This window comes from Salvelinus alpinus, chromosome 12 (genome assembly GCF_045679555.1).
Source record: "Salvelinus alpinus chromosome 12, SLU_Salpinus.1, whole genome shotgun sequence".
Lineage (NCBI taxonomy): Eukaryota > Metazoa > Chordata > Actinopteri > Salmoniformes > Salmonidae > Salvelinus > Salvelinus alpinus.
In genome coordinates this window covers 61,373,366-61,388,661 of record NC_092097.1, presented here as the reverse complement: position 1 = coordinate 61,388,661, position 15,296 = coordinate 61,373,366, and the positions used below count along the sequence as shown (strand labels likewise).

The window sequence follows — 15,296 nt, the reverse complement described above, 5'->3', positions numbered from 1 at the left end:
CCTAATCGAAGTAAGCATGAGCCAATTAAAAGACCTACAATTAAAATTGTAGTGATGTGTGTTGTCTTTATCCTTCAGTACTGTGGGTCTGTAGTAATGTGTGTTGTCTTTATACTGTGGGTCTGTAGTAATGTGTGTTGTCTTTATACTGTGGGTCTGTAGTAATGTGTGTTGTCTTTATACTGTGGGTCTGTAGTGATGTGTGATGTCTTTATACTGTGGGTCTGTAGTGATGTGTGATGTCTTTATACTGTGGGACTGTAGTAATGTGTGTTGTCTTTATACTGTGGGTCTGTAGTGATGTGTGTTGTCTTTATACTGTGGGACTGTAGTAATGTGTGTTGTCTTTATACTGTGGGTCTGTAGTAATGTGTGCTGTCTGTATCCTTCAGTACTGTGGGTCTGTAGTAATGTGTGTTGTCTTTATACTGTGGGACTGTAGTGATGTGTGCTGTCTTTATCCTTCAGTACTGTGGGTCTGTAGTAATGTGTGTTGTCTTTATACTGTGGGTCTGTAGTAATGTGTGTTGTCTTTATACTGTGGGACTGTAGTAATGTGTGTTGTCGTTATACTGTGGGTCTGTAGTGATGTGTGATGTCTTTATACTGTGGGTCTGTAGTGATGTGTGATGTCTTTATACTGTGGGACTGTAGTGATGTGTGTTGTCTTTATACTGTGGGTCTGTAGTAATGTGTGCTGTCTGTATCCTTCAGTACTGTGGGTCTGTAGTAATGTGTGTTGTCTTTATACTGTGGGACTGTAGTGATGTGTGCTGTCTTTATCCTTCAGTACTGTGGGACTGTAGTAATGTGTGCTGTCTTTATACTGTGGGTCTGTAGTGATGTGTGCTTTCTTTATACTGTGGGACTGTAGTAATGTGTGCTGTCTGTATCCTTCAGTACTGTGGGACTGTAGTAATGTGTGCTGTCCTTATACTGTGGGTCTGTAGTAATGTATGTTGTCTTTATACTGTGGGTCTGTAGTAATGTATGCTGTCTGTATCCTTCAGTACTGTGGGACTGTAGTAATGTGTGTTGTCTTTATACTGTGGGTCTGTAGTAATGTGTGTTGTCTTTATACTGTGGGTCTGTAGTGATGTGTGATGTCTTTATACTGTGGGACTGTAGTAATGTGTGTTGTCTTTATACTGTGGGACTGTAGTGATGTGTGTTGTCTTTATACTGTGGGTCTGTAGTAATGTGTGCTGTCTGTATCCTTCAGTACTGTGGGTCTGTAGTAATGTATGTTGTCTTTATACTGTGGGACTGTAGTGATGTGTGCTGTCTTTATCCTTCAGTACTGTGGGACTGTAGTAATGTGTGCTGTCTTTATACTGTGGGTCTGTAGTGATGTGTGCTTTCTTTATACTGTGGGACTGTAGTAATGTGTGCTGTCTGTATCCTTCAGTACTGTGGGACTGTAGTAATGTGTGCTGTCCTTATACTGTGGGTCTGTAGTAATGTATGTTGTCTTTATACTGTGGGTCTGTAGTAATGTATGCTGTCTGTATCCTTCAGTACTGTGGGACTGTAGTAATGTGTGTTGTCTTTATACTGTGGGTCTGTAGTAATGTATGTTGTCTTTATACTGTGGGTCTGTAGTAATGTATGCTGTCTGTATCCTTCAGTACTGTGGGACTGTAGTAATGTGTGCTGTCTGTATCCTTCAGTACTGTGGGACTGTAGTAATGTGTGCTGTCCTTATACTGTGGGTCTGTAGTAATGTATGTTGTCTTTATACTGTGGGTCTGTAGTAATGTATGTTGTCTTTATACTGTGGGTCTGTAGTAATGTATGCTGTCTGTATCCTTCAGTACTGTGGGACTGTAGTAATGTGTGCTGTCTTTATCCTTCAGTACTGTGGGACTGTAGTTATGTGTGATGTCAATACTGTGGGTCTGTAGTAATGTGTGTTGTCTTTATACTGTGGGTCTGTAGTGATGTGTGATGTCTTTATACTGTGGGTCTGTAGTAATGTGTGTTGTCTTTATACTGTGGGTCTGTAGTAATGTATGCTGTCTGTATCCTTCAGTACTGTGGGACAGTAGTAATGTGTGTTGTCTTTATCATTCAGTACTGTGGGACTGTAGTAATGTGTGCTGTCTGTATCATTCAGTACTGTGGGACTGTAGTAATGTGTGCTGTCTTTATACTGTGGGTCTGTAGTAATGTGTGTTGTCTGTATCCTTCAGTACTGTGGGACAGGAGCCACTGTGACCATCAGGACCCAGAGCTGATCATGTCTTACTGTCTCACCATCGACCTCCACGACCTCCACTCTGTCAACGTGGGCCTGTTCGACCAGTACTTCAGGGTGGTGGGTGAGTAGGGAGAATGAATGGATGACTACGGTGTCACAGAGAGGACTAGGATCAGGATGTTAAAGACAGTTGAACATCCTGCGAAGTGTTATCTGAATTCATAGAACTCCCAATCCCAGAATTCATAGAACTCCCAATCCCAGAATTCATAGAACTCCCAATCCCAGAATTCATAGAACTCCCAATCTCAGAATTCATAGAACTCCCAATCCCAGAATTCATAGAACTCCCAATCCCAGAATTCATAGAACTCCCAATCCCAGAATTCATAGAACTCCCAATCCCAGAATTCATGGAACTCCCTATCCCAGAATTCATAGAACTCCCTATCCCAGAATTCATAGAACTCCCAATCCCAGAATTCATCAGAATTCATAGAACTCCCTATCCCAGAATACAGCTCTGGTGGACATTCCTGCAGTCAGCATTCCAATATCACGCTCCCTCAACTTGACATCTGTGGCATTGTTTTATTGTCCACAGCACAAGGTGCACCTGTGTAATGGCCATGCTGTTTAATCAGCTTTTTGATATGCCACACTTGTCAGGTGGCTGGATTATCTTGTCAAATGAGAGATACGTGTTTTGTGCATATGGAACATTTCTGGGATCTTTTATTTCAGGTCATGAAACATGGGACCAACACTTCAAATGTTGCGTTTATATTTTTGTTCAGTGTAGTATGTTACTTGTGTTGTCTGGGCTGGCTGGTGGCTGGACTGGGATGGTGGCTGGTCTAGGCTGGCTGCTGGGGACTGGGCTGGCTGCTGGGGACTGGGCTGGCTGCTGGGGACTAGGCTGGCTGCTGGGGACTGGGCTGGCTGCTGGGGACTGGGCACTAGGCTGGCTGCTGGGGACTGGGCTGGCTGTAACCTGTGTTGTGTGTTATGTCTCCAGGGCCGTCAGCGAACCACATCATCTGTTGTCTGACGAGGGACAGTTACGGGACACACCGCTTCCTGCAGCAGCTGATGACAGTCCTCTCTCTACAGGACAAACTACCCTCTCCTGAACCCTCCGAACAAGACTTCTACTCGCAGTTTGGAAATAAATCCACAGGTATTCATAACATTTCTATTTGTATATTTTCATCAGTAAAATGCCCCTTTGTGGAGATGTGAGTGAATTGTCCACAATCTCCACAATAACATGGGTAGAATCTAGGGGTTCTATTTGGGATTAAGAATAAACGGGTCCTTTTTGTTCTACTGTGTTGCTGTACCAAACTAAATGAGTCCTGTCTTTCCCAATCTGTGGTCTACTCCCAGGTAAGATGGAGAACTATGAACTGGTCCACTCGAGCAGGGTAAAGTTCATCTACCCCAGTGAAGAAGAGATTGGAGACCTGACCTTTATCGTAGCCGAGAGGAAAGGTCCTTCTGGGGCGTCCTCCTGCAATATCCTGCTCTACGTACTGGTCTTCCAGGTGCAGACCCAGGGGCTAGGTTTCTCACAGGGCCTCAATGTGCTCCCACAGACCCAGGCCCCAGCTGCAGACAGACAGACTTCCACTGGGGGTCTGCAGGGGGATAGAAAGTCTCACCTCCACCCTCAGAGCCCGGTCTCTGCTAGCCAGCCCCGTCTTCACCCCTACCCTCAGGCTCCAGGCCCAGCGCCCTCCATCAGGCCCCATATCCCCCAACAGAGCCTGCCTCCCCAGGCTCCCTCCACCCCCAGGCCTGTCCTCCATCCTAAGACTCTGATCCTGACCAGTACAGACGTTTTCCTGCTGGATGAGGATTATATCAGCTACCCGCTGCCGGACTTTGCCAAGGAGCCCCCTCCCCGAGATAAGTACCAACTGACTGACGCTCGGCGAATAAGAGACCTGGATAGAGTCCTCATGGGTTACCAGACGTACCCGCAGGCCCTGACGTTAGTCTTCGACGATGTCCCTGGGCCAGACCTCCTCTGTCAGCTTACCATGGACCACTTTGGAGAAGAGGAGAGGGGAGGAGGAGGAGGGGGGGAGAAGGGGAGGAGGAGGAGATGTGGGGGAACAGAGAATGAGGTACTGTGGTGTATCTACGTCCCCGGAGCAGACAGCAGGGAGAGGCTGATATGTCTGTTAGCGAGACAGTGGGAAGTGCTGTGTAGTAGGGAGCTGCCTGTAGAACTCACTGGCTGACTGGTTCTTCTGCCTGTAGAACTCACTGGCTGACTGGTTCTTCTGCCTGTAGAACTGACTGGTTCTTCTGCCTGTAGAACTATCTGGCTGACTGGTTATTCTGCCTGTAGAACTAACTGGCTGACTGGTTCTTCTGCCTGTAGAAGTCACTGGTTGGCTGACTAGTTGTTCTGCCGGTGTGACTGACTGGTTGTTCTGCCTGACTGGTTCTTCTACCGGTAGAACTCCCTAGCTGACTGACTGGTTCTTCTGCCGGTAGAACTCACTGGCTGGCTGACTGGCTGGTTCTTCTGCCGGTAGAACTCACTGGCTGACTGGCTGGTTCTTCTGCCGGTAGAACTCACTGGCTGCCTGACTGGTTCTTCTGCCGGTAGAACTCACTGGCTGCCTGACTGGTTCTTCTGCCGGTAGAACTCCCTGGCTGACTGACTGGTTCTTCTGCCGGTAGAACTCCCTGGCTGACTGACTGGTTCTTCTTCCAGGAGGTTTTAAAGCACGTCTCTACCCTGACCTTTCTTTTTACAAGGACCATGTGTGCACCTGTTGAAAAATGTTGGCGGCACACAAAGAAATGTAGGAGCACAATGAAAAATATTTGAGATATTAAAGCTAGAATCACACAGCTAAATATTTAGACACATATACGAGTAAAATGGTGGCACTGGTGAGCCCTGCGGTTTTCAAACCAACGTTCACAGGCTGGTGGATGGACTACGTTACCATAACCCGCCTTCACAGGCTGGAGGATGGACTACGTTACCATAACCCGCCTTCACAGGCTGACGGTTGGACTACGTTACCATAACCGCCTTCACAGGCTGGAGGATGGACTACGTTACCATAACCGCCTTCACAGGCTGGAGGATGGACTACGTTACCATAACCGCCTTCACAGGCTGGAGGATGGACTACGTTACCATAACTGCCTTCACAGGCTGGAGGATGGACTACGTTACCATAACCGCCTTCACAGGCTGGAGGATGGACTACGTTTACCATAACATGATGCAGTTACCATAGAGGATGGACTACGTTACCATAACCACCTTCACAGGCTGGAGGATGGACTACGTTACCATAACCGCCTTCACAGGCTGGAGGATGGACTACGTTACCATAACTGCCTTCACAGACTGGAGGATGGACTACGTTACCATAACCCGCCTTCACAGGCTGGAGGATGGACTACGTTACCATAACCCGCCTTCACAGGCTGGAGGATGGACTAACCAAACAAGACACAAGGGACAAACAGGGAATCAAACCCCCCAAAGATTCCTCTTCTTCTCCTCCTTCCCCTCTTCCTCCCCTGTTCCTCCTCCTCCTCAAAGGAAGTTCTGTGATGTTTCTTATCGTTTATAATCCAAATGCATCCTGGGAATTTGTACAGTCCACACAAGTGTGATATTTATTTGTTATCTTTGTACATAGCCCCCAACCCATAGCTCCTCCCCCTACCCATAGCCCCTCCCCCAACATATAGCTCCTCCCCCAACCCATAGCTCCACCCCCAACCCATAGTCACTGAAGCACATTTATTATGGAATGATACCAATCTTAAATATTATTTAGTATTTATCAAAAATAATATAATCTTTTTTTTGTTTTTAAATATGAAAGTCTTATTCATGCTGGTCATTTGTTTGTCTTCAGTTTCCCTTTCCTCCCCCATGGCACCGTAATGCCTATACACTGAGTGGACAAAACATTAGGAACACCTTCCTATATATGAGTTGCCACCCCCCCCCTTTGCTCTCAGAACAGCCTCAATTGGTCAGGGCATGGACTCTACAAGGTGTCGAAAGCGTTCCACAGGGACGCTGGTCCATGTTGACTCAGTTTTTAGAAATGTTAGCAAATTAAATAAATATGAAATACAGAAATATCTCATTTACATAAGTATTCACACCCCTGAGTTAATACATGTTAGAATCACCTTTGGCAGCGATTACAGCTGTGAGTCTTTCTGGGTAAGTCTAAGAGCTTTCCACACCTGAATTGTGCAACATTTGCCCATTTAATCTTTTCAAATTGGTTGTTGATCATTGCTAGACAACCATTTTCAGGTCTTGCCATAGATTTTCAAGTAGATTTAAGTCAAAACTGTAACTCGGCTTCTCAGGAACATTCTATTTCGTCATGGTAAGCAACTCCAGTGTAGACGTGGTAAGCAACTCCAGTGTAGACGTGGCATTGTGTTTTAGGTTATTATCCTGTTGAAAGGTGAATTCATCTCCCAGTGTCTGTTGGAAAGCAGACTGAACCAGGTTTTCCTCTAGGATTTCTCCTGTCCTTAGCTCCATTCCATGTATTTTTTATCCTGAAAAACTTACCAGTCCTTAACGATTACAAGCATACCCATAACATGATGCAGTGGTACTCAGTAATGTGTTGTATTGGATTTGTCCCAAACATATAACACTTTGTATTCAGGACAAAAAGTGAATTGCTCTGCCACATTTGTTTCAGTATTACTTTAGTTCCTTGTTGCAAACAGGATGCTTGTTTTGGAATATTGTTTATTCTGTACCGGCTTCCTCCTTTTCACTCTGTCATTTTTGTTTGTATTGTGGAGTAATAACTACAATGTTGTTGATCCTTCCTCAGTTTCTATCCTATCACAGCCATTAAACTCTGTAACTGTTTTAAAGTCATGATTGGCCTCATGGTGTAATCACTAACTTCACCATGCTCAAAGGGATCTTCAATGTCTGCTTTATTCATTATTGTTACCCATCTACCAATAGGTGCTCTTCTTTACGAGGTATTGGAAAACCTCCCTGGTCTTTGTGGTTGAATCTGTGTTTGAAATTCACTGCTCGACTGAGGGACATTACAGATAATTGGTATGTGTGGGGTACAGAGATGAGGTAGTCATTCATAACATTTACATTTACATTTAAGTCATTTAGCAGACGCTCTTATCCAGAGCGACTTACAAATTGGAAAGTTCATACATATTCATCCTGGTCCCCCCGTGGGGAATGAACCCACAACCCTGGCGTTGCAAGCGCCATGCTCTACCAACTGAGCCACACGGGACCACACGGGACGCGCACCTACGAGTCATCACTCACCTGGACTCCATCACTTCCCTGATTACCTTCCGTATATATGTCACTCCCTTTGGTTCCTTCCCCAGGGATTATTGTTTCTGTTTCATGTCTCTGGTCTCTCTGGTCTCTCTCTCTGGTCTCTCTCTCTGGTCTCTCTGGTCTCTCTCTCTGGTCTCTCTCTCTGGTCTCTCTCTCTCTGGTCTCTCTCTCTGGTCTCTCTCTCTCTGGTCTCTCTCTCTCTGGTCTCTCTGGTCTCTCTCTCTGGTCTCTCTGGTCTCTCTCTCTGGTCTCTCTGGTCTCTCTCTCTGGTCTCTCTTTCTCTCTTTCTCTGGTCTCTCTTTCTCTGGTCTCTCTCTCTGGTCTCTCTGGTCTCTCTTTCTCTGGTGTCTCTTTCTCTGGTCTCTCTCTCTCTCTCTGGTCTCGCTCTCTCTCTCTATGAGTTTATTGGCAGTTGGTAAACAAATTGCCAGCTGGAGTATGAAATCTGAACAGGCTGGATTTTGAGTAAAGTTATGCTTAAAAGCTAAGGTTGGGGATTTACTCCCACCTGCAGGTATGTCATGTTTGCTCAGGAGTTTAATTCATTATAATTCAACCCATAGGAAGTCCCAGCCAGTTGACTAGTTCAAAGTTCTCGATGTTGCTGGCCATGCTAAAACAAGTATTTTGTCAAGGCCTCTATGGTGTCTGTGATAGGGGATTTAAAGGGATTGCCATTTTATCCTTGTGCATAATAATGTTTTCACTGCTTCTGGTGTGTGTACACACACACACACACACACACACAGTACCAGTCAAAAGTTAGGACACACCTACTCATTCCAGGGTTTTTCTTTAATTTGACTATTTTCTACATTGTAGAATAATAGTGAAGACACCAAAACTATGAAATAACACATATGGAATCATGTAGTAACCAAAAAAGTATTAAACAAATCATATATATTTTATATTTGAGATTCTTCAAAGTAGCCACCCTTTGCCTTGATGACAGCTTTGCACACTCTTGGCTTCACCTGGAATTAACCTGGGATAATTCAGAGAGATATACCTGCTGGAGCGCGTGCTACAGGTGAGTGCTGCTATGGTGACCAGCGAGCTGAGATAAGGGGGGACTTTACCTGGCAGGGTCTTGTAGATGACCTGGAGCCAGTGGGTTTGGCGACGAGTATGAAGCGAGGGCCAGCCAACGAGAGCGTACAGGTCGCAGTGGTGGGTAGTATATGGGGCTTTGGTGACAAAACGGATGGCACTGTGATAGACTGCATCCAATTTATTGAGTAGGGTATTGGAGGCTATTGTGTAAATGACATCGCCGAAGTCGAGGATCGGTAGGATGGTCAGTTTTACGAGGGTATATTTGGCAGCATGAGTGAAGGATGCTTTGTTGCGAAATAGGAAGCCAATTCTAGATTTAACTTTGGATTGGAGATGTTTGATGTGAGTCTGGAAGGAGAGCTTACAGTCTAACCAGACACCTAGGTATTTGTAGTTGTCCACATATTCTAAGTCAGAGCCGTTCAGAGTAGTGATGTTGGACGGGCGGGCAGGTGCAGGCAGCGATCGGTTGAAGATCATGCATTTAGTTTTACTTGTATTTAAGAGCAATTGGAGGCCACGGAAGGAGTGTTGTATGGCATTGAAGCTCGTCTGGAGGTTTGTTAACACAGTGTCCAAAGAAGGGCCAGAATAGTGTCGTCTGCGTAGAGGTGGATCAGAGACTCACCAGCAGCAAGAGCGACATCATTGATGTATACAGAGAAGAGAGTCGGTCCAAGAATTGAACCCTGTGGCACCCCCATAGAGACTGACAGAGGTCCGGACAACAGGCCCTCCGATTTGACACACTGAACTCTATCAGAGAAGTAGTTGGTGAACCAGGCGAGGCAATCATTTGAGAAACCAAGGCTATCGAGTCTGTCGATGAGGATGTGGTGATTGACAGCGTCGAAAGCCATGGCCAGGTCAATGAATACGGCTGGCTGCACAGTATTGTTTCTTATCGATGGCGGTTAGGATATCGTTTAGGACCTTGAGCGTGGCTGAGGTGCACCCATGACCAGTTCTGAAACCAGATTGCATAGCGGAGAAGGTATGGTGGGATTCGAAATGGTCGGTAATCTGTTTGTTGACTTGGCTTTCGAAGACCTTAGAAAGACAGGGTAGGATAGATATAGTTCTGTAGCAGTTTGGGTCAAGAGTGTCCCCCCCTTTGAAGAGGGGGATGACCGCGGCAGCTTTCCAATCTTTGGGAATCTCAGACGACACGAAAGAGAGGTTGAACAGGCTAGTAATAGGGGTGGCAACAATTTCGGCAGATAATTTTAGAAAGAATGGGTCCAGATTGTCTAGCCCGGCTGATTTGTAGGGGTCCAGATTTTGCAGCTATTTCAGAACATCAGCTGACTGGATTTGGGAGAAGGAGGGGCAATCAGTTCACATATGGTGTCCAGAGCACAGCTGGGGGCAGAGGGTGGTCTATAACAGGCGGCAACGGTGAGAGACTTGTTTTTGGAAAGATGGATTTAAAAGTAGAAGTAGAAGTTCAAATTGCTTGGGTACAGACCTGGATAGTAGGACAGAACTCTGCAGGCTACCTCTGCAGTAGATTGCAACACCGCCCCCTTTGGCCGTTCTATCTTGTCTGAAAATGTTGTAGTTAGGAATGGAGATTTCAGAATTTTTGGTGTTCTTCCTAAGCCAGGATTCAGACACGGCTAGAACATCCGGGTTGGCAGAGTGTGCTAAAGCAGCGAATAAAACAAACTTAGGGAGGAGGCTTCTAATGTTAACATGCATGAAACCAAGGCTATTACGGTTACAGAAATCATCAAATGAGAGCGCCTGGGCAATAGGAGTGGAGCTAGGCACTGCAGGGCCTGGATTCACCTCTACATCACCGGAGGAACATATAAGGTTAGGATAAGGGTATGGCTAAAAGCTATGAGAATTGGTCGTCTAGAACGTCCGGAACAGAGAGTAAAAGGAGGTTTCTGGGGGCGATAAAATAGCTTCAAGGTATAATGTACCGACAAAGGTATGGTAGGATGTGAATACAGTGGAGGTAAACTTAGGTATTGAGTGATGATGAGAGAGATATTGTCTCTAGAAACATAATTGAAACCAGGTGATGTCATCGCATGTGTGGGTGGTGGAACTGAAAAGTTGGATAAGGTATAGTGAGCAGGGCTAGAGGCTCTACAGTGAAATAAGCCAATAAACACTAACCAGAACAGCAGATAGACCTTACTGCTATTAGCCAATAGAAACACATTGAATAACAGATAGTCCTTACTGCTATTAGCCAATAGAAACACATTGAATAACAGATAGTCCTTACTGCTATTAGCCAATAGAAACACATTGAATAACAGATAGTCCTTACTGCTATTAGCCAATAGAAACACATTGAATAACAGTCCTTACTGCTATTAGCCAATAGAAACACATTGAACAACAGATAGTCCTTACTGCTATTAGCCAATAGAAACACATTGAATAACAGTCCTTACTGCTATTAGCCAATAGAAACACATTGAATAACAGACAGTCCTTACTGCTATTAGCCAATAGAAACACATTGAATAACAGACAGTCCTTACTGCTATTAGCCAATAGAAACACATTGAACAACAGATAGTCCTTACTGCTATTAGCCAATAGAAACACATTGAATAACAGTCCTTACTGCTATTAGCCAATAGAAACACATTGAATAACAGACAGTCCTTACTGCTATTAGCCAATAGAAACACATTGAATAACAGACAGTCCTTACTGCTATTAGCCAATAGAAACACATTGAATAACAGATAGTCCTTACTGCTATTAGCCACCAGAAACACATTGAATAACAGTCCTTACTGCTATTAGCCAATAGAAACACATTGAATAACAGATAGTCCTTACTGCTATTAGCCAATAGAAACACATTGAATAACAGATAGTCCTTACTGCTATTAGCCAATAAAAACACATTGAATAACAGATAGACCTTACTGCTATTAGCCAATAGAAACACAATGAATAACAGATAGTCCTTACTGCTATTAGCCAATAGAAACACATTGAATAACAGATAGTCCTTACTGCTATTAGCCAATAGAAACACATTGAATGACAGATAGTCCTTACTGCTATTAGCCAATAGAAACACATTGAATAACAGACAGTCCTTACTGCTATTAGCCAATAGAAACACATTGAATAACAGATAGTCCTTACTGCTATTAGCCAATAGAAACACATTGAATAACAGACAGTCCTTACTGCTATTAGCCAATAGAAACACATTGAACAACAGATAGTCCTTACTGCTATTAGCCAATAGAAACACATTGAATAACAGATAGTCCTTACTGCTATTAGCCAATAGAAACACATGGAACAACAGATAGTCCTTACTGCTATTAGCCAATAGAAACACATTGAATAACAGACAGTCCTTACTGCTATTAGCCAATAGAAACACATTGAATAACAGATAGTCCTTACTGCTATTAGCCAATAGAAACACATTGAATAACAGATAGTCCTTACTGCTATTAGCCAATAGAAACACATTGAATAACAGAGAGTCCTTACTGCTATTAGCCAATAGAAACACATTGAACAACAGATAGTCCTTACTGCTATTAGCCAATAGAAACACATTGAACAACAGATAGTCCTTACTGCTATTAGCCAATAGAAACACATTGAATAACAGATAGTCCTTACTGCTGTTAGCCAATAGAAACACATTGAATAACAGTCCTTACTGCTATTAGCCAATAGAAACACATTGAATAACAGATAGTCCTTACTGCTATTAGCCAATAGAAACACATTGAACAACAGATAGTCCTTACTGCTATTAGCCAATAGAAACACATTGAATAACAGATAGTCCTTACTGCTATTAGCCAATAGAAACACATTGAATAACAGATAGTCCTTACTGCTATTAGCCAATAGAAACACATTGAATAACAAATAGTCCTTACTGCTATTAGCCAATAGAAACACATTGAATAACAGATAGTCCTTACTGCTATTAGCCAATAGAAACACATTGAATAACAGATAGTCCTTACTGCTATTAGCCAATAGAAACACACTGAATAACAGATAGTCCTTACTGCTATTAGCCAATAGAAACACATTGAATAACAGTCCTTACTGCTATTAGCCAATAGAAACACATTGAATAACAGATAGTCCTTACTGCTATTAGCCAATAGAAACACACTGAATAACAGATAGTCCTTACTGCTATTAGCCAATAGAAACACATTGAATAACAGATAGACCTTACTGCTATTAGCCAATAGAAACACATGGAACAACAGATAGTCCCCCAAAAAACGAAAGGAAGTTTGTTCTGAAGTGTCTGGGCTATATCTGAGAGATAGAAGAACGATCAGGATTCTTTTTTTTAAAACAGATAGTTAACTTATTTTTGGCACTAAACAATCTCCATATATATACTTACATTTTTTTCAACTGGTACCAGGGGACCTTCAGAGGAGTTGTGGGCATCCTAGAGTTAAACAAGAGTCTCACCTTTCCACAGAGGGGTCATATTAGTGTGTAGGACGCTACACCCATTTTTGTAAGAAAGCTGATTTTAGGGATGTCTCATGGTCTGACAAACACCGCTCTCTCTCTGTCACCTTTCATCGCAAATGCGGATGCGCGACATCAGTGGATTGAGACCAGAGTATGTGAGCAGAGCTGGAGAGGAGCGAGGAGCAAAACGTGGCCAATTAGACTGGAGCATTGAGCGAGATTCCCAGTCGGCCTTCTCACTCACTCCAATTTCTCTCCAGTAGCGCTCACTTCAGGAGCTCAGGGCATTGCCCGGTCCAGCGGTACCTTCAGGAGCTCAGGGCATTGCCCGGGCCAGCGGTCACTTCAGGATCTCAGGGCATTGCCCGGTCCAGCGGTCACTTCAGGAGCTCAGGGCATTGCCCAGCCCAGCGGTCACTTCAGGAGCTCAGGGCATTGCCAGTCCAGCGGTCACTTCAGGAGCTCAGGGCATTGCCCAGTCCAGCGGTCACTTCAGGAGCTCAGGGCATTGCCAGCCCAGCGGTCAATTCAGGATCTCAGGGCATTGCCGGCCCAGCGGTAATAATAATAATAATAATGATAATAATGCAGAGGCTAAATGTAGCTACGCAGTTGGTCTGTAGAATTACGTTTTCTTCTGTTTGTTTTATGTGAGTTATTTGCTACATTGTCACTGTTTCTTTAGCGCTCACTTCAGGAGCTCAGGGCATTGCCCGTCCAGCGGTACCTTCAGGAGCTCAGGGCATTGCCCGTCCAGCGGTACCTTCAGGAGCTCAGGGCATTGCCCGTCCAGCGGTCACTTCAGGAGCTCAGGTTATTGCCCGTCCAGCGGTCACTTCAGGAGCTCAGAGCATTGCCCCGTCCAGCGGTCACTTCAGGAGCTCAGGGCATTGCCGGCCCAGCATGCATTTGTATTCTAGTTGTCAAATAAAATAAAATTTTATTAGTCACATACACATGGATAGCAGATGTTATTGCGAGTGTAGCGAAATGCTTGTGCTTCTAGTTCTGACAGTGCAGTAATATCTAACAAGTAATCTAACCTAACAATTCCACAACTACTACCTTATACACACATCTAAAGGAATGGAATAAGAATATATACATATAAATATATGGATGAGCGATGACCGAGCGGCATAGGGAAGATGCAATAGATGGTATAAAATACAGTTCTAGTCATTCTAGTCCTGGTTCATCCTATATAACTACTGCTGTCCACTTCATACTGTATTCTAGTCCTGGTTCATCCTATATAACTACTGCTGTCCACTTCATATGTATTATACCATTCAAACATCTGGGGTCACTTAGATATTTCCTTGTTTTTGAAAGAAAAGCAAATGTTTTTGTCCATTAAAATAACATCACATTGATCAGAAATACAGTGTAGACATTGTTGATGTTGTAAATTACTATTGTAGCTGGAAACAGCAGATTTTGAATGGAATATCTACATAGGCGTACAGAGGCCCATTATCAGCAACCATCACTCCTGTGTTCCAATGGCACGCTGTGTTCGCTCATTTTAAAAGGCTAATTTAAAGGCTAATTGATCATTAGAAAACCCTTTTGCAATTATGTTAGCACAGCTGAAAACTGTTGTTCTGATTTAAAGAAGCAATAAAACTGGCCTTCTTTAGACTAGTTGAGTATCTGGAGCATCAACATTTGTGGGTTTGATTACAGGCTCAAAATGGCCAGAAACAAATAACTTTCTTCTGAAACTCGTCATTCTTGTTCTGAGAAATTAATGCTATTCCATGTGAGAAATTGCCAAGAAACTGAAGATCTTGTACAATGCTGTGTACTACTCCCTTCACAGAACAGCACAAACTGGCTCTAACCAGAATAGAAAGAGATATGAGCTTGATGATGAGCTTGGAGGGTACTATGGTGTTGAATGCTGAGCTATAGCCAATGAACAGCATTCTTACATAGGTATTCCTCTTGTCCAGATGGGATAGGGCAGTGTGCAGGCGATTGCATCGTCTGTGGACCTATTGGGGCGGTAAGCAAATTGGAGTGGGTCTAGGGTGTCAGGTAGGGTGGAGGTGATTACTATGTGATTACTATGATTACTATGCTTTGTAATGAGTGGAGAACAGGAGGGCTTCTTAAAGAAAAACTAACAGGTCTGTGAGAGCCGGAATTCTTACTGGTTGGTAGGTGATCAAATACTTATGTCATGCAATAAAATGCAAATTAATGACTTAAAAATCATACAATGTGATTTTCTGG

The 15,296-nt window shown here is 43.8% G+C and overlaps 1 protein-coding gene across 4 annotated transcripts in view; it reads left to right on the top strand.

Annotated features, from left to right (window-relative positions):
- Positions 1-7,103, top strand: part of nisch (nischarin) — a 32,112-nt gene extending 25,009 nt beyond the window's left edge. For 2 of the 4 annotated variants that reach the window (XM_071337002.1, XM_071337001.1), the window contains exons 19-21: positions 2,193-2,321; positions 3,219-3,380; positions 3,590-7,103. In XM_071337002.1, coding sequence (XP_071193103.1) covers positions 2,193-2,321; positions 3,219-3,380; positions 3,590-4,449 — 1,151 coding nt within the window. In that variant the 3' untranslated portion in view covers positions 4,450-7,103. The other 2 variants (XR_011667313.1, XM_071337003.1) reach the window with 2 other exon arrangements.
- The last annotated feature ends 8,193 nt before the right edge of the window (positions 7,104-15,296 follow it).